At 38.3% G+C, this 23,767-nt stretch overlaps 1 protein-coding gene across 1 annotated transcript in view; it reads left to right on the top strand.

Moving 5' to 3' along the window:
* Positions 1–23,767, top strand: part of ATP8A1 (ATPase phospholipid transporting 8A1) — a 238,288-nt gene that overhangs the window by 181,651 nt on the left and 32,870 nt on the right. The window contains exons 25-32 of the mRNA XM_065907244.1: positions 1,166–1,349; positions 1,440–1,550; positions 7,959–8,033; positions 8,138–8,260; positions 11,559–11,637; positions 17,520–17,581; positions 19,816–19,872; positions 20,736–20,843. Coding sequence (XP_065763316.1) covers positions 1,166–1,349; positions 1,440–1,550; positions 7,959–8,033; positions 8,138–8,260; positions 11,559–11,637; positions 17,520–17,581; positions 19,816–19,872; positions 20,736–20,843 — 799 coding nt within the window. The remainder of the gene's footprint in view (positions 1–1,165; positions 1,350–1,439; positions 1,551–7,958; positions 8,034–8,137; positions 8,261–11,558; positions 11,638–17,519; positions 17,582–19,815; positions 19,873–20,735; positions 20,844–23,767) is intronic.

Raw genomic sequence — 23,767 nt, 5'->3', positions numbered from 1 at the left:
AATAAAGACTGAATCTGTTCTTGGCCAAAGCATTTAAGAAGGGACATCTGGGCCTCCTGAAGGCACTTATTTGTGCAAAATACCCACTGCTAGGAATTTTTCCTAAGGAAAAAATCAGGAAAATGTGCAAAGATGTATTGAGTCTCAGAGTCATGATCTTCATTTCTAAGCAGGCTAATAAATGATTTACCAGATGTTCCAGCAGGTATTTACTGCACTTAACCTTGATAAAGAATTTAGCTCTGGGTTATTTCTTTTGCTCACTACCAATGACTATATTAGTTGTTTCTCAATAGTTCATTACTCTCTTAATAGTTTACTGAGCCAGATCACTATTCAGTTTTCCTTTCTTTCTGTCTAATCACCGAGATAGCATGGATACTAGATTAAGTTAATCATGCAAATAAATATTTTGTCATTGAACTGTAATTGTTGTGGGGTTTTAAGTCTATGAAAAGTTGCTCCAAAGTTAATATTAATACTATACAATTTTAGTATGGATGCTGGAGTTCTCTATACCTGACCCACCTTTATGTAAAAGGTTGCTTGATTCTACTTTGCCATTGTCAGTAGCTTTAGAAAAGAAACAGGCAGATGAACTATGTAATCAAGCACTTGGTGTTTACTTTAGTTGACTCTCCCGGGTGTCTGAGAACAGATGGGGAAGTTACCCAGTTCCTTATTGTTTATTTAAATTGTTTACATGTATAGGAATCATCTAAGATCAGCTTATGGAGGTTCAAAACTTTTACTTTCAAGATATAGTAGAACAATTGGTATTTGAACTATCATTCAACAGCCTTTCTGCTTTTTTTCTCATTCAAAAGTGAAGAAGCAGAAATCTTGATATTATCTGTTGGGAAATAATGGAATTTCTGAACACAAGTGTCATCTTTTAACAAGTTTATGCACACATTCTGGGAAACTAATATTTAACAAGGCATTGTAGCTTCTGTCACCCAGAGTTTTGCTTCTGTGACTTTATTTTTCCCTTAAAGTGGCAAACCAGGCTAACAGAGATTTAAACACTTAAACGTAAGACTTTTCCACGGTGTTTCTTCAGAGACCTATTCATTTAGCTCTTCTGTTGCTTTTATCCTTCAAGACAGTGACAACTTAAAATTCCTTTTTCCAGGAAAAAAGTGATAATTTGTTGTTATTTAAGGGTTTCTCCTCTTCAAAAATCTGAAGTTGTTGAGATGGTTAAGAAGCAAGTGAAAGTCATAACCCTCGCCATTGGTGACGGAGCAAACGACGTCAGTATGATACAGACAGCGCATGTTGGGGTAGGAATAAGTGGCAATGAAGGCCTTCAGGCAGCTAATTCTTCTGACTACTCCATAGCTCAGGTAAGCAGCATTTCTGCCAAACACACCGTTCATCTTCTCAGCTGCCACTGTGAAGAGGAAAAGGTTAACTTCTTTCCATTCTTATTTTAGTTCAAATATTTGAAGAATCTGTTGATGGTGCATGGCGCCTGGAACTATAACAGAGTCTCCAAGTGTATCCTATATTGCTTCTACAAGAATATAGTCCTCTATATTATCGAGGTAATTGCACGTTAAGTTTGAAAATCCTTGTCATTCGCACATACATTTGAAACGTTTTGGGGAAGACATTTCTTCATAATTTTAATTAATCCTTCATTGGCCCACTTTCTTAACTTATGAATATGTTAAAAAGTTTGTCAGCTGTGGAGAAGTAATGTTGAAATTCTGGCTAAGCACACTGTGTTACTTTGGTAAGAAATGTTGAATGATAGTTGCTAATAAAGTAATGTGTTCAGTTTTTTAAAAAACTACAAACTACATAGCATTTTTTATAGTTCAAAAGCATACGAGAGAAAACAGTAAATTGTTTAGGGATGCACATGAGGAAAACTGTGTTTAAAGAGAAAAGGAAGGGAAAATGGAAGGAAGTCCCAAAAAAAGAGGGGATATACATAGAGCTGATTCACTTTGCTGTACAGTAGAAAATAACACAACATTCTGAAGCAACTGTACAATAAAAATCAATTTTTTAAAAAAAGGAAAGGACTAGTGGACATAAAACTGAGGATGTCAGCTCTACTAAGGGATCTAATCAGTAAAAACACACAGGTAGTTTTGCTAGTATTGGTCTCCCTGTAGTTCTTCTCATGTTTCAGCCTACGTAATCGGACAGAAGCATTCCTTCCTCTTCAGATCAGTTTTTGGTGCCTGAATTTGGTAGGAAACAAGGAGTCCAGATAATGAGGAATTTGTCTAAAAATTATCAGAATAGTTTGGTTACTGTGTCTGGATCACAAGAAATCTCTATATCCCTTTTCATGTGACAAATATAACATCATTTTTGGCCTATGAACTTAATGTGGATCAGGAATATCATTTCTGAAAGGGTGCATTTTATCCTACAAACATGTTTTGCAGTCTCTACAGGCTGCCAGGCCCCAGGGTTAGTTCAATAACTAAATTGCGCGAGGTTTCTACCCTCCAAAAACTTGCCAATAGAAATATAAAGCTAACCACATGTGTAATTTTACATTTTCTGGGACCCACATCAACAACAAGTAAAAATTAAAGCCCAAATTAATTTTAAATTATATTTCATTTAACTATATATTTAATATTATTATTTCAGCTTGGAATCTCTATAAAAGATTATTAAAGCAATATTTCACATTCTTTTCTTCATAACTAAGTGTTCACAGTCTAGTGTGTATTTTACACATACAGCGTATCTTAGTTTGGACTAATCACATTTCAAGTATTCAAGAACCACATGGCCAGTGGCTATTCCTCTGGGTAGCATAGCACCCGTAGGTGAATAAGTAAACTCAACACTCAGGATGCGATAAGTAAGTTCTTTATATTTTTTTTAAAAAATAGACCCTCTTATCATCAGAAGCTGTATTCGTAATCCTTGAACTCTAGGCGTTACCAGTTCCTTGCGCCTCTTGGAGCTTCACGGAGCATGCAAGGAGCGCTCCGTAGCTTGTTAAGAAAGCCCTCCATCTTCCACCCCTGTCCGAGGACCTGCCTACGCCTGCATAAGTCTGCCCTGGGCTCCCTTACACGTGTTTGCTCATGCCAGCTTGCCTTCTGCTCAGCTGACTGCTTCCCCACATCCATCAGAGAGGCAGAACCTTCCCATGTGCCATTTGAAAATCATGTCTCATACTTTATGCCACAAAAGTAACACTGTAAACAGTCAGTAGGCTTCACATTTCCCTGCTGAGATGTTAGTTGGAAACTGCTGTATGTCTGCTTCAGCTGTTCTTTATGCCTGTCAGAATGCTTATCTTCTTATCAAAATGTTGACTGAGCATAGTTCTTATTATGAGTCAGATTAGTAAAATTAAGGGCTTCCCTCGTGGTTCAGACGGTAAGGAATCTGCCTGCAATCCAGGAGACCCAGGTTCGATCCCTGGGTTTTTCAGTTTCAAAGTGTGCAGGCAGTTTCATTTATTGGTCACTAAAAATCTATACTTAGATTGCAACCCATTAGATAAAATAATGAAATACTATAATTAAATACTTGGAAACATAAACAGAATAATCTATGAATTTAGTTATTGTTCATTACTGCCGAATTTGGTCTGAAATAGTCTGTTTTGAAACAAAATGCACTTCCAAAATAGCTTATGAGATCATACAAAATATTTTGTTTATATAAATTTTTTATTCTTTTCTAATAAAATTATTTACAATTCTCAGTCCCCTCTATAATCCTAACTTTTCTAGTTAGATTTTTTTCTTATCCCGCAACATTTATCGACATTAGAAAGAATACCAATTTAGACAGTTTATTTACATATATTCTTGAAGTATCTGGGTGTTTAATGCCACTGGCAGCAATAAATCTGCTTGCAAAAATATCATTGTGTAAAATGAAATGGGTACTCAACTTGCCACTTTTTAAATCTAGATTATTTGACAGTCAACAATGAAGTGGTCAAAATTATGTACTAATGGGAGACATAAAATATATCAAACTCACATGGAAAACTAAGTCAGCATGCTCTGTTTCAAATCCAGAGTTATGCAATTTGTGGTTGATTAGCCCTAAACTTCACTTGGCTTTGAATTTAAAGCCTCTTTGAAAGATAACTAACACTGATCAAATTCTTTACACATTGGAAAGGAAGTCAGTCCTAAACTTTACTGGAAATCTCATTCTTAAGTTATTTTTCTTTTAGCAGTTTATGGAAATGTATTTTGAATATAATTCAACTATCTTGGAAATGAATTGGTCTTTTAAATCAATTCCCAGATACCCAACTTTTGCCAGCTAAAACAAGTTCTGCAGATGTTAATGGCTCATGTCAATACTGTGAGTGAATAGACAGAATGCACATCATTGAATGTCTCTGGTGAGGACAACCGCCAGTCTCCAATCTCCCCTTTCAGGTTTTGTGCTGGTGGGGCGTGGGAGCAGAGGACTCACTGAGGTTTGTAAGCCGCTGTTTAATATGCAGAAATGCTCCATCAGGGAAATGCCTGTGAAGCTTTAACTGCCACGCCTCTCCTGGGACGTGAAAGTCAGAAAATACTAGGACAGGCAGCTCTGAAGTTTCTTTGCTAATAAAGAAATAGGACGGAACACTATGGGATTTGTAGATTATCTGTAAAAACTGCCTTTCCCGTTGCTGAACTGCCAGGAATGTCACCGTCTGGCTACTGCACTGCCATAAATTACGGCCAAACAAATAAAAACAGATTTGGCAGGTGGCGGTATAAAGCGCTTGCTTGGCTGGCCACTCAGCAGCGACTCTAGGTGTTCATTGGAATGACTGGCACTCGCTAAAGAGATTTTAGTTTCTCTGAAACGTCTGACTCCTTGCTAGCAAAATAAGACCTTTTCTCTCAAACAATTGGTCACGTCCAGGTTTTCCGGTAAGATCCCAAGCCAGTGTAGTGTTTCTGGTTTCCAGAAGCTTTGATTAAAGTCAATGAGGTGATACTTTCCCACCAAGTTGTGCTGAGATATGGATTTCCTGTGAATTTAAATAATTTAGATACCTCCCCGGAGGGACTCCTGTTTTCTTTCTGCATCCATGGTTTTGTTGAGTCAAGGGAGGGACTTTTATGTGTTTATACTAATTTAGGTGTTGTTTTATTTAGTATGGGATGCATTTCTAATCTTTAAACTGCAAATCTCAGACTAACTTGAATCAGCCTTCTGGTAGACATCTTCACTGTTAAAAATCTCTCTTTCCTTTAAAATATGTAAACTTCAGTGCCAAAATATTTATATGAAGATGTGGGTACTGTAGTCATTTCTCCTTTAAAAAAAATTAAAATATTAACTTTTTAAAGCTCAAGAAGAGAATTTTTAGAAACATGTTCACATACCTTTCAGTAGGAAAAATAAAAAGGCAAAAATGCTTTGATAGCTTTCAACTTAAAAATGTCTACATTGTTCTCATAAAGCAGTTAGATACGTAGTGAATTTTAAAATAAACTTGAACTGCGAGTGTGTTAGCTTATTTGCAAGTTATTTTGAATTGGAAGCTGAATATAAATATCCATTGACTTAGATTCCTAAATTTCAAATTTAGATTTCTCAATTTCAAGCTCCTAGTGGTGTTTTAATCACCAAATTTACATACAAAGAAGCCAGGAGACCACTCACATTTACAAATGTTTATTCACACACAAATTTATTAACATAAATGTCTCCTATTATATAGTATTGATGTTTGCAAATGTGTTTATAACTAACCTTTGAGCCAAATCATGTCCATTAAAGGAATCTGGTATGTATGCAGCCTCAGCTTTCTTCAGACCAGCGAAGATTAGGCTGCATCTTTATAGACTATTCAGGCCACAGCTGAAAGTTCATGTTTAAAAATTCCTTTTATTACCATCATAGCATAAGAAATCTGAATGAGCTTCACAGTCACCTACAGGGAAAACATTACCGTCACCCAGAGTATCACAAATATGTATTTACATAATCCACATCTCAGAAAGGCCTAATGTGAAAACACAATAGATCGTGTTGAAGTCTGTCCTGTCAATTTATGTCTACTTAACGCTTTCCAAAAAAAAAAAGTTTTAAGTCTGCAGCACCACCCCAAGTCTCCAAGGAATAAATTTAACTTCCCTTGAAGATGCTAAGTACTTTTGCATATAGCAGTGAATGATCTGGCTTCTAGGTGAGAGCACAAGTTCAAATCTTTTCTGTAAATATATGTGGCAAGCAAGTGAGAATTTCAGATTTGCCTCCCGTATCTATGCTTTTGTTCTTGTTGTCATTAATGCGTGTTACAACCCTAACACAATCTGGACTTATTTTTCATGTGCTATTGCGACTTTGTTCTCTTTTCCATCTCATGAAGCCGACATTGGTTTTTATATATGCTCAGTCATTCCTTTCCACTATGAAAAGGAAAAAGATCAATGTGGGTACAGAAACTGTTCATAGTGAGGCCAGCCTGGGTACATATTGATAAATGGTGAATTTGTAGCAATTCATGCTTCCATAATGAGGTTAAATGAAACGTGAAGTGTAGCAAAGTCCGTGCAACTCCAGTTCAAAAATTCACTTAACCAGCACGTCCAAACTGCTGTTCCCTAACAGGTTTTTCGTTGTTGTTGTGATAGTTTGGCTTTGTGTTTGCATTTATGTCATGTTGGGTCAGACATTTTTCTCTTCCAGATCAGTGTGATTTTTAATTACATTTTAGTCCTGCTTTTTTAAAAATAACATAGGGATTATTGATTTACTAACATTCACTTAAATTTTCCATTTGTCTTAAATATGCTGGAGAAAGTTTCTTTTTATTGTCCTTTAATTTTGTAGGCAAAGATCAGTTTTCTGCTTTTAAGACACTGTAAAATATATAAGAACATGTCACTCTATTAGTTAAAGATTTGTTTTGTTTTTTGTGTGTGTGTGTAAAGATTTGGTTTTAATCAAAGTATAAATTTAAGTTACAAAATATTTTTAATATTATAAATTCAAATTTTGCATTCTGATGGTTGTAATTATCAAGAACTGTTTTTTAAAAAGGTTAAACACTCTGACACATTAATTCTCCATCTAAGAATTCATTCTAAAAGGAAAAAGAAAAAAGAACAGGAGGAAATTTGGGGAGATGATGGGATATGTCTGTTACCTTGGTTAGGTGATGGTTTCACGCATATGTCCAAATTCACCAAATTGTATACATTAAATGTGTGTCATTTTTGTATGTCAATTTTACCTCAGTTAAGCTATGTTTTATTCAAAGTAATTCATCCTAAGAAATTGAAATATTTAGGATTTCTGAAGGAATATTCAGTTCTGAATTATGTGTAGTAGAAAAAACCAGAAGCAAGCTAAATATCCAAAATAGTAGGGAATATATATCCATTTCCATTAACATCATTTTAAAGGGTATGTAACAAGTTAAGAAAATATGTATTATATAATGTTAAGAAGAAAAGGAACAGGACATGATGCTGCATATAGGTTTCCAGTAAGATAAATCTTTGAATGTATATAAATGAGCTACATGAATATAACCACAGCAGAAGACAGTAAATGGTGATGGTGTTAGTATAAGAAATTATTTTATTTTCTAAATAAACAAAATTTTTAATTATGATAAAAAATCTTTAAATAAATACCAGAAGATAGATATTTTAAAGGGGAATTAAAGGTCTAAAATTTTAATGGCATAAAATATATTCTCTAAAGTGTCTTTTAGGAAACAAGATTATACCTAATTTTTTTTAAATCTATGATTGCCTATTGGTATAGTTCTTTTTTGATTCAACAAGTGGAACCAATCCTGACCTAAGTAGCAAAGACCTTATGAAAGAATCCCTTCAAATTAAAAAGTAAAGCAAAGAAATGCCATTTTCAAGAGAATCATGAAAATACCATGTCAGTGAAGCTCTTATGCACTGGTTGAGTAACAACAGATTTTAAACATTGAATTTATGGTTTCAGCATTCTAATTTGGGAGGGTTGGACTGTTTTCTTCCTAGATCTGGTTTGCCTTCGTGAATGGCTTTTCTGGACAGATCCTCTTTGAGAGATGGTGCATAGGTCTTTATAATGTGGTAAGTTTAGGCCTTTTAATTATTCCTTTTCTATTGAATACTTTGAGATAGAAGTTCACCCTGCATTTGGCTACCTGGTATAATGACTAGTTTGTGCGCTTTAGATGTTTACAGCAATGCCACCCCTAACTCTGGGAATATTTGAGAGATCATGCAGAAAGGAGAATATGTTGAAGTATCCTGAATTATACAAAACATCTCAGAACGCCCTGGACTTCAACACCAAGGTAGGAACCAGGGCCTGGCAGGACTTGCTTCACCGCTCAGTTGCTTGGGGCATCGGTCTTCTAAAGCCAGGGAACCTCCGGTCCTGAGCGTGGCAGGCCAGGCTTGCTTAAAGCTCTGAGGTGACCTGGGAAGGTGTTTGGTTTTGCTGTGAATTTGAACTGTAACCACAGTTCGCTGGAGGTTTCCAGGCAGCAGACAGATGGGCCTGGCAGGCAGAGGGGGTGGCCCTCTGACTTTTTTTTGCAGTTTTGTGGGGAAATGCTCACTCTCCTCAGAGGTCAGTCATCCAGGACTGACATGGGCTGTCTTTACACATACAAAGTGGTGAGGGATGACAGATCGATCTTCACTCATTTTTTGTTTTATGAAATAACTTTGTCTTCATTGGAATATTAGATTGTATTAAGCATTAAAAATACTGTCTCTGGTAGATAACTCATTTGCCAATAGTAATCATTATTTACAATCATTATTAAGCCATAAAACTTAATATAAGATAAAATATCCAACATTTTATCTAAAGTCATATTCCGGGTTTATAGCCTATATAGCAAGCCATGGACTTTTGTCATCTTTGTGATCCATGGTATTTCTTCATTGCAGGAACAAAAATATCTATTTCCTGCGTAGTTCACTTCCCTGCAATTATGTATTCTAAAGTGTTTCCACTAGTGTTTGTTAGTAATTCAGGTTTCTATCAGTGTAACTGAGGAGTTTTGTTGTTGTTTTTTTGTTTTTTTTAAGTTTTGTAACAGTCAAGGTAGATGTAATTTTAAAACTATAATAGAAGTATCAAATACACCTTAACAGAATTTTTTCTCATTTAATATAGTACATGTTGGTTATGTTATGCATGTTATGTTACCAATAACTATATGTAACCTTAATTTGGTGTTTTGAATTTAGGAAATTAATGTAGAATATTTTGAATTTTATTATTTCATGAAACTGTTAAATGACATTTGTCCTCAGTATACCAGGGGAATAGAGTGAGACAGGTGTGTCAGCGCCTCTAACCTCACACAGTAAATGATGGTGCTAAGTTTATTGCCAGGATGTCATTCATCTTCTGAGACAAGGTATTCATGAACGCAATGTGCATACATGTCCCGGTGTGCAGATGCCTACAACTTGAGGGATGATATAACTGAATTTGGTTAAATTAAAAAAAAAAATTAGCTACAAGGTTTTTTGTAGAGTGGAGAACAAGTGGGTTTTTATAGAACCCACTGGGTCTATAAAGTATTTAAGTGGTCTTTTAAAACTGTTGCTATTTATAATATGCAATGTCTATGCTTTAATTTCTTAATGTTTTATTTTCTGCTTTTTTAAAAATTTACCTTTGATGTCCAATTAAATTCCACTGCCTTGCTAAAAGGTTTTCATTACCTATGATGAGTATTTTCAAGTGACAGAAAGCCACAATCGGGGCAGATACAATGGACCGTGAGCTCTTGTTTCCTTGAAAATGTAATCTGAGAGCTAGGAAGGTTCCAGGCTTTCTGGCAGGCTAACAATAACCCTCACCAGCCCAGAGTGACATCACACTCAGCCACATGTCCCCGTCTCCCGCTGCCGAGGCTCCGTGGTGGCTCTTGAGAGTTAGCTTCCCAGCCACTGCCTCGACCTGACTCCTGTTGCTTATAAACTGATCCTCACAGGATTCCCCAAAACCATTCCTAGAAAGTCACATCCTTTTGCACCCTTTCGATATGGCAACTTGGAAGGATTTGTGGCCAGTGAGAAAGTGTAACTGGTCATATATAGTTTTAACATGAGAACAGCCTGCCTTGTATTTTTTGCTGTTCTTGTATATAAAGTATCTCATAGTCTGCAAAGCCCTGGCATTTAGAAAAGTCACCATATCAATCCGAAGAGAGTATACAACTTCTGTATTCATTTAAATATTTATAGATACACAAGCTGCCGGCAATTTTTATAGGTTCTATGGGTTTTTCTAATGATTTCAGTGAAAATTGTTTGAATAAATCCCACATCAGCATTTTAAAATTCAGGAACGAATGGTCACAGAACGCACGGTTGTGTACACAGCGGTTGCTCCAGGTCCCCAGGGTAGGAGCGTTGCTGCCCTGAATGGCGACGATTACGTTTGTTATGGTAAAAAGGGTCGGAGGTGCTGAGGTCCTGACAGGGGTCAAAGGATTAACATGTGACAATAAGTATCGGTCAGGAAAATGGAAAAGTAGAACTAATTTTTCTTGCACCCACCTGTGCTTTCTGTCAAATAAAAACTTGCAGTGATGACATAGTGAGGAGAAGAGACAGAGGTTAATGAGTAACATAAGTTCAGATGTGTAATGTATTGGAGCGTAAATTGGATCATACAATCCAGTGTGGCTGAGGGAGCTAACAAAAGAGGCTGAGATCACAGTGGAAAATTTTGGGAGGCAGGCAACTTAATTTCTGTTGTTTGAACAGCTTAAAACTATTTTAATACATGCCAGTTTTATTTAGCATACGTTTTGTTTGCAAGGAGCACTTCTGAATGACAAAACTGCAACCCTTCAAAGGGCCGTTAAGGGTTCTAAACAGTTTTTCTATAACTTAATCTTTTACATCCATGTTACAAAGAAAAGACCAGTGATGTTTGCTTTCTTGTTAATAAAATACAATAGATGAGAAAGCAATTGCTATTAATGATATTATAATTGTATGAAGTTTGATGTTGACAGGTGTTTTAAAATTGTGAAAGTCTTTTATAACTTCAGTCCTGGTAAAAAGGCTTTGCTTTGAGGAACTATGCAATGTAAATGTTACACTTGTTATTTTTAGTGTTGTGCGTGTGGATGTGTGGGTGTGTGTGGAAAAAGAGAATGCACTATATCCTTACCATTTAAAAGTTTGCACTTTTATTGCACATGGAAAAGAAAAAGTCGGGATCTCACCAAATTACAGTTTTCAAAAATTAAATTAAAATTTTCAAAAGTCTGTTCATCTGGAATTATGAAAATGGTCCCACTTGAAGAATTTCATGATTTAACAGTAGTTTTAAATTTTATTTTCTTCTTCAGGCAGAAATTTAAACTTTTAATGCTTGGTTTTTAAAAAGTAGAAAAAATTTCAGTGAAGCTGAAAAAACATTTAGAGAAACATAAAAATAAATAAATGACCCATGAAGGTCTAAGAGGCAGAAAGTGTCTGTCAGTTCTATTAATTCACAGTGGTGGCCCGACAGAAACACGTTTTGTGAATCTAGCTCACAGATAAAAAGAAAGGTCAGAGTTCACAGAGCTAGTTTATCGCAAATGGTTCTCATGGATTTTTGTTCTCCCTCAGGTTTTCTGGGTTCATTGTTTAAATGGCCTCTTCCACTCAGTTATTCTGTTTTGGTTTCCACTAAAAGCCCTTCAATATGGTAAGTAGGAAGGATATGAATGCTAAGAGGTGACTTTTACTTTTTTAGAAAAATAATTCATTGTCAATATATGTTAAAAATTATAGTGATGTTTCATTTTATGATATTTTTTCCTTAGCGTAAAATACATGCGTCTAAAAGTTGTACACTCTTTAAAGATTTTTACTATTCCTTTGGGAGCAAAGTGATTTAATATATGCAAAGCCTTTCTTCTCTACTTCTCATGGTCTTCAAACTTGCAGGGAGTGAAATTTTAGGCTTTTTTTTTTTCCCTCTGTTGATGTATGGTTAGAAGACAATAGTGCTGGTATTTTATGTAGTCTATTTATTGTACCTGTGAGACTTGAATCAGCTCTTTATACTGAACCTAATCAGACATGCTAGTATTTTCAAGTACTTGAGCTGCAGCTTTAAATGAGATTTTCAGTATGTTTTTATGTTCGTCTTGGAGTGTAAGCTTTCATCTCTGCTTGTTTTGAGGGGGCGATGTTATTGTGTCAGTTTTGAGAGATGGGATCATGGTGAATTTCCTATACACATAAAAATGATTAAGTAGTCACCTTAGAGAAGAGGTCCCTGGATGCTTAGGCTGCTGTTGCTCTGTCCGGAGCAGACTTTGCCCTGGGATCCTGAGGAAGGCGGCTGAACACGCAGCTCGCAGACGTACCTCAGACATGACCCACGTGCCCCCCGAGGTCTGCACGTCCGTCAGAGGTACCAGCTGTCCTTGCAGCCTGAGTTAACCCTGGCCCATAAGATGCAGGGCCGGTTCTGCTATCCCACGGACAGCCTCCTCTCCAGGCTGCCAGAGGCATCCTCATAAAACATCAGTCAGACCAGGTGCCCCCTCCCCAGAACCCCACTGATGCGATCACATTTAGAACCAAATCCACGGTCCCAGGCTTGGCCAACCCGCCTGACTCTCTTTCCGCCCACCAGGGCCACCCCAGCCCGCTCCCGCTCTCACCGCGCTCCAGCCCACGGCCGTCCACGCGCTATTCCTCTCTTCACCGGGGGTCCCGGCTGCCCTGTCCTCCCACCCCACTCCCGATCTCCCTGCCTCCAAGACCCTCCAGCCCCGACCCTCTCTCCGCATGCTCTTGGATCTTCTTGGTGCTTGCCTAGTGGGTGTGATATGTCTGCTTTTTTTTAAATTACCATTCCCCTCTGTTAGAACCTAAGCTCCAGAAGGGCAGGCACTGTGTGTTAAGTTCGCTGTTTTCGGAATGCCCCATCAGAGCCTGGCTCTCTCTAGGCCCCCAGTGCATCACAGATGCCTTCATGAGAAGCTGCGGCCTGAGCAGGGGAGTGCGTATCACAGAGAAGACAGTAGCTTCGTGTACTGGTTGGAGTTTCATCTCCTTCCTACATTCACTGCTCCGCCAGTACAAAGTGAATAGATTCTCATTACCAGACCCTGGAAATAGCGTAGTAAGATCCAATTAAATATAAAATATTGACCCAGTGGGCCAGGAGAATCATAGTAGCGGTTTTTAGATGGAATTTACATACCATAAAGTTCACTCTTTTATCCTAGACGACTCAGTGGTTTCTGGTGTAATCACAGAACTGTGCCACTGCCCCCACTCTCTGATGCCAGGACATTTTCATCACCGCTTGTGCAGGAGCGGTCACGCCTCATTTTTCCATCCCTCTCCCCCAGCCCCTGGCAGCCACTGATTTTTGTCTCTGTGGATTTGCCTGTTCTGGGCATTTCATAAAAATAGAATCATGACACAAGAATTTAACTGATCCTTATTGTGGCATGAATCAGGACTTCATTCCTTTTTATGGGTGAATAATATTTCACTGTATGGATAGACCACATTTGGTTTATTCATTCACTCACTGATGGACATTTGGATTGCTTCCGCTTTGGGGAGCCATGGGGTGTTGAAATCCAGGGTACAATATAGGACTTAAGTAAGTTTTCTAGGTAGTTTATTTTCCTAATGCAAAATCAGTGCAGGCATGAAAAACTAGGAATGTCCATCATTGAAGCTATTTTAGTACTCTAAATTAGAAAGAAAAATTTTAAAGTAGCATGAAGCAGACAGCATCCCAAACACCTTGCCAATTCAAAACACTTTAGGAAGGAGAGGCTTGAAAGGAGTCCCAACTAACTCCAGCCCAGGATTCCCTCTGCATTTGTCTGGGGAGCTGCCAAGCCCTCCAGCCTCAGCAGAAGCAATTCACAAGGGGTGCTGCCTGGGGACCCCAAATCTAGCCAAGTCCAGAGAACGTGTGCTTCCTCTTTTCAAGAGATAAATGACATATAGCATAAATTGTGTTTTAACATTCTACTTTTTTTTGCCCTTTTTTGTTTTTAAATAAGAACGTTTTGTTTTCTTTAGCTTTTGAAAGGATGAGATACAGAAGAGATAGAAATAGTTGTATAATATATGGCTAAACATTCATTCACTTGCTTCAGTGTTTCTCAAAAGTATGGTCTGTAGACACCTGAGAATACTCAAGACCTTTTGAGGTCCATGAATGAGGTCAAAATTTCATAGTTTCAAATTTTTTATATTATTGAGACATTACTTGTCTTTTTCATTGCTGCTGCAAAAGCAGCAGCGGGTAAAATTGCTGGTACCTTGACACAAACACTGGTACAACTGTACTAGAAATCATTATATTCTTCACTACCACGCACCCACATTAAAAAAAAAAAAAAAAGTTTCCCTTAAGAATACCCTTGAAGACGCTGTAAACCTAATACTTTTATTACATCCTGAAACTTGATACACATCTTACTAATATTCTGCTTGACAAAATGGGAAGTATGCATAAAGTACTTCAGCGGCAGCTCAGCAAGCAGTGGCTTTATCCACTAGAGTGTCTGGGGGGTTGTTGGAGTTATCAGCTGAACCAACTACATCCATGAGGTCACAGAATCGTGCAAAAGTAAAAGATCCATTCAGAATGAATTTTTCCAATGAATTTTTTTTGCGGTTGTGTGTTAAGTCGCCTTAGTCATGTCTGACTCTTTGTGACCCTGTGGACTGTAGGCCACCAGGCTTCTCTGTCCATGGGATTCTTCAGGCAGCAGTATGGGTGTGGGTTGCCATGCCCTCCTCCAGGGGATGTTAGGAGTATTTTTTATTGTAACATGGGTTTAGAGCATTATGTAAGTTTTGTGTGTGCAGCAGTGTATCTCTGCTAATTCTACATGTGCTCAGCGTGTTCAGCAGCAAAACAGTTTCAGAGAGTCCACTGCAACTAACCTTTAGGAAACTATCTCCATGTCTTTAAGAAATGACTTGAGTTTTTAAGTAGCATCAAGGAATAGTCACAGTTACTAGAAAAGGTTATCAAATACTTCTCTCCTTTATAACTCCATCTCTCTGTGCAATTGGATTTCACTCATATGTGAGGACTTCCCTGGTGGCTCAGACGGTAAAGTGTCTGCCTACAATGCGGGAGACCCAGGCTCAATCCCTGGGTTGGCAAGATCCCCTGGAGAAGGAAATGGCACCCCACTCCAGTACTCTTGCCTGGAAAATTCCATGGATGGAGGAGCCTGGTGGGCTACAGTCCATGGGGTCACAAAGAGTCAGACCCAACTGAGTGACTTCACTTTCACTTACATGTCAACCAAAACAATATGAGAATCCAGCTCTATTAAGCCCAAAATTGTAAAAATGTAATAAGAGATTATAAAAATGTAAAACAATGACAGTTTTCTCACTAATTTTTCTTGGGAGAATAGTTATCAAATATATATATTTGCTTATATTATATATATTGGATTTATTATCATTATGTTTAGATAAATCAGTACATGTTTTTTAAATGTCTGTCTTAATTTTTAATTTGGTAAGCATTAATTGATATAAAACCACATAAGCAAAAGCTTTGGGGGATTCTTAATCATTTTTAAGAGTTTTAGTCCAGAGCATATTAGCACAAAATATTAGCACAAGTAATCTACCTAAATCATCCAAATGCCAAACTGGATAAACCCAACAACAGGCATTTAACTTTTTTCCTTGATTCTATTTTGAAATTTATCTACAACTTTCTTATGACAAACCAGCGATGACTATAACATTTATTGGACCCAACGACAACTACTTTTTATAGCTTTTTTGTATTGATTAAGGAACCTAACCAATAGGCCACATAGCAGAAGCATGGAAGTCCAGGATATCTAGTCAAACCTACGGTTTTTCCAATAGTCACGTATGGATGTGAGAGTTGGACCATAAAGAAAGCTGAGCGCCAAAGAATTGATGCTTTTGAACTGTGGTGTTGGAGAAGACCCTTGAGAGTCCCCTGGACTGCAGGGAGATCAAACCAGTCCATTCTAAAGGAAATCAGTCCTAAATATTCATTGGAAAGACTGATGCTAAACCTGAAACTCCAATACTTTGGCCACCTGATGTGAAGAACTGACTCGTTGGAAAAGACCCTGATGCTGGGAAAGATTGAAGGCGGAAGGAGAAGGGGACGACAGAGTATGAGATGGCTGGATGGCATCACCAACTCGATGGACATGAGTTTGAGTAAACTCCGGGAGTTGGTGATGGACAGGGAGGCCTGGCGTGCTGCCGTTCATGGGGTCGCAAAGAGTAGGACAGGACGGAGCAACTAAACTGAACTGACCTGAAGATACTTTCAGTTATTTTGTAGACCTGACTTTACTAATTTGATTCTACAGAAGTTCGCAGATTTGTTGCAGGCATTTAGGTTTGCCCACAAGACACGTTAGCACGTCAGACCCTATGTCCTCAATCGCGGAATACCCCATAGAGAAAGGTAGTCTCATAGGTCTCTGGACGGTGCGTTAAGCAGTCTTTCTGGCTACTTTGATCTGAAAAATGTGGAAAAGCGGTAGGTCACGCTGTTACACATGGCTGGGTGCTTTATACACTTAGCTCATTTTAACCTCAGAGTCCCCCTAGGGTAGGTAGTTTCGCTCAGTCTTTTAAGTGAAGAAACTGAATTCCATGGAGATTGATTGTAGACAACCCAAGATGACACAGCTGGTCACAGAACCTCGCCGAGTCTGTATCTCCAGAGCTCACCTGGTTCATCTCTTTTTGTTCATAGCAGCACCACACTCCCCATCTCCTCTCATAATTTATCTAGCGTACTTTGTCCTTATGCGTTAGGCTTTGAATACACATTATCAAATATGTGCGTAAATAGAGTACTGTATGACACATATCTTGGGTTTTAAATTTTTCGGTGTTACCAAATGATTAAATATTGTGGTTTGTTCGTTTTCATTTGATTTTTTGTAACCAGCAATAGTGATTTTTGATGGTTAGTACTGTTCCCTTCATCTGAAGCCATGTTTGTTAGTCCTTGCTGGAATAACAAAATACTTTTAAGACGTACCCCTAAATTCAGCCAGACATACCCCTCAAAGAGCCAGCCATATGCCTGGGATTACACTGGGGCTCCCCAGACCTCTGTCAGTTGCTTTTTTGAATCCCTTTTGGTCCAATGACAACAAGTTTATTGAAAGATAATAAGAAATCTCCCTAAAATCCTCTGCTATTGTTAACAAAGTTCTTTATTAGGGGTTCAGAATGCCTTCTCCTGTCTCACTGCCCATAGCACTAAGCTCTACTTGTAATGATTTTTTTTTCAGTCTCATGAACCCTGAGAATTGGTTAACAAGTCTGGTTGCCTTCTTCACGTTGGCTGTTGGAAATTAGATTTTCTTTTTTTTGGAAATTAGATTTTCATCTGTGACCCATGTTAGGCAACGTTATGAGACTTCATACCATATTTTGTTCCATTTGCCTCATTTCTGGCTCCATTGTGTGACCCGTGGTTCCCCTCTTTTGTTCAACACTCCTAGATTGATTAATCTTTGAATGGATTCTGAATTTATCTCCTTTCCCAACAAACCTCTCCTTTTCATGTAGGCACTGTGTTTGAAAATGGGAAGACGTCTGATTATCTGCTGTTGGGAAACTTTGTTTACACAGTAAGTGGGGGACATTTGCCTCGTTTGCATATGAGATTGAATTACTTCATAGAGCTCATTTTATTTTCAAATTTAAATGTGTGCATTTCTGTATTTAAGGGTTGTCTGCATATCCCTTTAAAAATGAGATGAGATGTTTTGACTGTTAAGAGATTATTTTACATTAGGTTATAAAGATGTCATTTAGGGTCACTGACTGTGTAGGCCTTTGGTGGTTCTTATTTTCAGTATTCCTTCTTCACTCTTATTGCCTCACTTTCCCTTTTTGTCTCCCTTGTCCCTTTTTCCTCAGATTTATTTTATTGCCCTTGTTCATACTTCCTTGCTTTCCTAAACTCATGGCAAATACTACCATACTATACTTGGGTGTTTAACCAGTAATTATTCTAGAGTCGCATTAAAAATAAAATGCCAAAAAAATTGAAAATGTCCATTTTTTCGAGATATTTAAGCCATGCAAGACATGGACTCCACTGTATGAAATCCCTATGTAAACGCTTGTGAGGGATGCAGAGATGAGTGTGAGCCCCACCCTGCCATTCAAGAGCCAAAAAAGTGTTTTACGACCGTTTTTTCATCTAAAGTCAAAAGCTCCACAGGGATACTAATGCCAGAGGTCACGCAGTCAGTCTCCAAAAGACGCTCCCTTCAACCTTCGCCTCTGAATTCTCCACCCAGTGTCCTTCCCTCCCCTGTGCCCCCTCCAAGGCTTCACAGGTGGGGACTGTCTGCTGTCCTGAGTATTAAGCGGCCATTGATACGGCTGATTCAGTTGGTGGAAAACTACAATGTGATGTTTAAACAACTGACTAATAGGAAGTTAAGACTACTGAGTAACAGAGAGGTGAAGGTTTTGGCAAATCCAGGCTCTCCTTTCCATTGACATCAACCCACTCAAGTAGTAAAAGAAAAAAAAAGGGAAAAACACATTTGGGAGCCTAGTGGTTTGTTCTCGTACAACAAGTGCAAAACAAACAATACTTGATGGACTTAAGTTAGATATAAACCAGTAGATGTCATTGGATGTCTCTGAGAGACATTCTAAAGTATCCAAGTCTTCATAGGGAGTATTTCCTTCATTTTGTGCCAAAATCTCTCTCTTATTTTGGAATTTTTTATGTAGTCTAAGTTAAGTATTTAAATTTTAGTAAAGGTGTCATTTCTACAGCTCTTTATCCTGAATTGCTGTTAGCTATCCTGCTGAGAAAGCCCCAGTGCTTCGCTTTATCCTGACTTTATGACCCAGCGGGCAGCATCTAATACTGTGCATAAACCCTACAGTAAGAAAAGTAGGACTGTGCGCTTAAGCACTCACCAGCCACCAGTGCCAGGCAAGCCCCACCCGTCCATCCTGGCAAGCTGTTGGCAGTGCCCCGGCTTCCTGCGTCTACGAGCAGGATTTAGCGTGTTATTTCTATCACAAATAGATAATCATAGATAATGCTGCACTGCCAAGCACCATTCTTGGTATTTTGCCTATAAAGCGTTAAGTTTTATCAGATCCCAGTTTACAGATGAAGGAGATGAGACAGAGAGCTCATGTAACTTGCCTTGTTCCTCGTCGGAACAGCTAATAAATGAGGTGTCTTGAGCACACGCGGTCTGACTCCAGGGCAGTGAGGTCTGACTCCATTTAGACGTGATGCTCTCCTATGGAAAACACAGGGCAGTCCATGAAATCTGGGTCCCCTGCTTTAGAATCAGCAGTATGGGCACTTGTGACAACGGACGTGTGCGGCATGGAGATGTGACACGCTCCTACATTCTACTCTGTCGAGTCTCTAATGAGACAAGTTATGGAATAAGTGTCCAGATTTCCAAATAGCCAGTTGTATTACTTTTATAATTCCTCTTTAAAATTTAGAAAATGAAGTCTTTTATTGCAGATGATGTAAAATAAATTTAAAGCAATCTTAGGAACCGCAGATGACTATAGACCTTAGACGATTCTCCATCACTATTCCTGAATTGTACGAGAAGTAGGCAGGCCCGTGCGCGGAAGGCTTGTGGCTGGACTGTCGGCAATGATGAGGAGGAGGAGGCAGGGGAGAGAGGCAGGAAGGTAAGGCTGTCCATGGCAGTTCCAGCCGGTCACAGTCGTAATGTTCAGCCATCAACTAAGTTGCTCATTTCTTTGCTGGTTGGACGTACAAGTCCAGCTGTGAGTAATCTACCAGCCCGTTTTATGAACTGTCATATTTGTGAAGTAAAATAACGTTTCCCTTCTGTTCTAGTTTGTGGTGATAACTGTGTGCCTGAAAGCTGGATTGGAGACATCGTATTGGACCTGGGTAAGAGGATCTTTAGTCACAACCAAGGAATATCACATGTATTTACGCATTATCATTACTGTTCCTTGTTTTTCATTATAACTTTAAGTGTCCCTTTATGCTAGTTGCACAGGTGGTTCTATGGGGGTTCAGGACTGGAGGGAGGAAAACGTGGTAAAAACTTACATAAGTGTGTGTACCACAAGACTTCTCAGAGCCCTTAATATATGGTTGTACATTGTAAATATGCCTGAAAGTGGGAGGCCTTCAAACCTATTGACTAGGAATCTTTTCATGGTAGAGGATGTCACAAGACTGCAGAAAACCCATTAAAAATGATTCTGAAGACCACTTAATGTTAGTGGAAGATGTGTCCTCAGAGATTTGCAGATCTCCAGCCTGAATAAGAGAAGTTCCGTGTTAGATACATTAGTGTTGAAGTGTATTCGCGTCCAGGAAAAGAGACACAGTAAGCAAAAAGAAAGTTAGATGTTCGAGGGAAATGTGGGCAGAAGAAATTTGGATTTGACAGTCCTTAGCACAGAGATTAGTATTCACACAAGCGTCTCAGCATCTTTCAGTCAGAGCCTACAGACAAAAACTAGGGAGGCTTAAAGATGGTAGCAGATAAAACTAGTGAGAGTGAAAGGTGAGACCCACCAAAGGAGGCGGGAAAGGAGCGTACCACAGGCATGATATCATCATAGAAGAGATATATTTCACACAAGATCCAGTTCAAACGCGCAAATATTTAGTTAATAATTGCCATAGATAACACTTATGGCTACAGTAAAAAAGTAAATCAGGAACTGTGTGACATCTTCATCGCGTGTGAGTCCTCTATGCACCTGCAAGTCTCTGACACAGATTCCCTCCCTCCACAGTTCAGCCACATAGCCATCTGGGGCAGCATCGCTCTCTGGGTGGTGTTCTTTGGAATCTACTCATCTCTGTGGCCTGCCATTCCGATGGCCCCTGATATGTCAGGAGAGGTAATGTATCCTAATAACAGATAATCTGGCAAGCCGTAAAAATTGGCATTCATTCATGAGCCTGAATTGCTTGGCTTGGGTTTATATTAAAACAGTATTCACCAATTTAAAAAGCTATTTTTAAACCCCACAGTTGTGAGTGATAAAAATTGAGAGAATATTTTAAACTTGGACATTTTACTTAAATCTGACTTACCCTTTCATAAGCATTGCTGGGATAATAAAATATGGTTGTCAGGAGCTTGAATCCTGTTAAGACTATCCATACAGAAGATGCCATTTTAAAATTAGACCATCAATCCACACATGCTTTTTGAATAAGAGATTTGGGGAAATGGTGAGTTTATGTCTTGGGACAGTCTGTCATTTCTTCTGTTATCTTTCATTCTAAAGAAAAAGGCTACTGTCCGGTATTAAATGCACTTTTAGAGTTGTCTTAATGACATCAGTTTGGTTTTCGTTTTGAAAGAGTTAGGCTATCTGACATTTTAGCCTTATCACGGTCCACTTTCAATTCCATCTGTCACTTTCTCATTACACTGGTAGGAATTGAGTTATGAGGTGTTCGTGGGGGAGTGTCATAAGATCTCCTTTCGTGCAGAAGGGATTCCAGCAGTAGGAGAGTGTATTATTTCAATTGCAGGAAATTTGACATAAAATGTATAAAAGAAAATGTGGAAAACATTTCAGGATTTCCTGTGACCTCACAGTAACTTGCAAATCGAGGTAACGTGAGCCCCGTTACAGTACATTGTTTTCCCGCAGTCACAGGAAACCTTTCCAGGGGTTTCCATTATTTGTTTCCCTAAGTACTGCCTGAGTACCTTTCACTTTTGACAGTCTGGTTTATAGATCATTTTCATGAAATTTTATCTGACAGCATCCTGCTTTTTATAAATTAGCAGAATGCAGGCACATTAAAAAAAATTGTGGCTAAATTTATTAGAGAAAGGCATTATATACTATTACAGCAAAACCAGACATATTGAGGAGTATGTACTTCCTTCCACCAAAGGGAAGGCTCCTTCTGAAACATGGACTGTGAACTCAAGAAAATTTACAGCGTGTATTTTAAGGAGAACAGAAAGAAAGCTGTGACTATGTCTCCTTCCCTTGATTTGCATCCTTTTTTCTTGAAGGAATAGAATCAAAGATTGCATATGTCCACTTATGCCACCTGGAAATTCCAATCCTAACTCTGTTTTTATTTGATGTGCACTGTCTGATTGGACCTGCTTTTCCCCAAGGTCGATTCTAACTTAATACCTTTTTCATTAGACATCATTTTACCTCATGTCTGAATGTTTTATTTTCAAAATGAATGACACAAAAGATTTTGAAATCGAGATAGTTTGAGCAGCTGTAGCCAATCGCTTTGAAGACAAGAACAGAGTTTTTGACCACCTACTTCTAGGACAAGTGTGAAGTTTGACTGGCTTTTAGCCAACCAAATATAATTCTACCCTTGCCTGTAGAATTCCTGGTATTACCCAAACACAAAACTTAATATCTTCTCTTGAGATTTGCGGTGATGCTGTGTTTAATTCAAAGTGAAATGAATGTCAGTACCCCATCACATTTCTGTTCACTTCATGTACAGTGGGAAGTGCTAACAGGGCTTCTTTTTCTTGTTTTATTGCTACTAATACTTTGAATATAATGTTTAAATAGCTAATGCCCCATGGAAAATAGAAAGAATGGATTAATTCAACTGTTGGCTTGGCTCACTTGTCCAAGATGTAAATTTGTTTAATGTATTTAAAGAAAAGAGTAACACTTTAAAATTATGTAGAAAGTGCTTGAAGAGTGTCTTGGTGTGCCTGTATGAGTAAATGAGCTTCACGGCGACTCCAGAAACGGAAGATGACAAGACCACCACTCACAGTCTCTGGGAGAGAAGGCCTACGTTCACGGTTTCCTGGGCACAAGGGCTTCAGGGCCCAAAATGTTATAGAATACTCTACTCTTGAATATTTTTATTGTGCATAGTTACTAGTTCTATTACAATCCAGTTAATTTCAGAAAGAAATAACTACCCTTAGATTTGCATTTTTAATCTTAAAATTCTATACTTCAACCAAGAATGTAGTGAAATGCATATATATGAAAAATTCATTTATGTGCCAGGAGTTATACTTGTGTGTATGTATATATATATACACACACACATATATCATTGGCCAACTACCTTAAGTAAAACTTACTTGTTCATCCTTTTATCACAGCAATATTACATATATTTTATTTACATATATTTTATTTGTATGTCACAAGTAGCAATATAGTGTTATAAATAACACGGGGATAAGTACAAATATTAGCGTTCCCTGATTTGACATGTTTTACGTAACCCACATAATGAAACACAACCCCTGGCATTTTCCAGAATATAATAACGCTATTCCAAAGGATTCCTGGTGTGCTATGAAGGTAACTTTCTGTCACCACCACCAACAGGGTCGTGAGTGTCTAATCCAAGAACCCTACCCCTAGGACTCCACATCTCTCCTGTTTTGATTTGGTGGCAGTTCCTCCCTAAAGTAAATAATTAAATACGTGTGTATGTTTGAGTTGTCGAAGGCCTAACAAGGGCATCCGGCATAGTCAAGCATTAATAGAGATGGTTCGGCAGACTAAAAACAGCAGCCCCAGTCCCCCCATCCTGGTTCAGGTGGCATGTTGGAGGATGAGGTACTATGGGGTTTAAAAGGAATTGACACAATAGAGAAGTTCTTCAAAAAGACAAGTAAGATCTGGGAAGAATAATGCTAAAGATGCGTAAGGTATATTGAATGCTTTGAGTATTTTATATGCATTTATTCTATCGATTCAGCAGCTATTTGTTGAGATTCTACTGTGGGTCAAGCACTGTGGATTCATTAGTGAATAAGATAAATAAAAATCCATGCCCTTCTCAATGTTTC

This window comes from Muntiacus reevesi, chromosome 16 (assembly GCF_963930625.1).
Source record: "Muntiacus reevesi chromosome 16, mMunRee1.1, whole genome shotgun sequence".
NCBI classification, from domain to species: domain Eukaryota; kingdom Metazoa; phylum Chordata; class Mammalia; order Artiodactyla; family Cervidae; genus Muntiacus; species Muntiacus reevesi.
The sequence above is the reverse complement of the archived record's forward strand: the minus strand, read 5'-3'. Positions and strand labels throughout refer to the sequence as shown.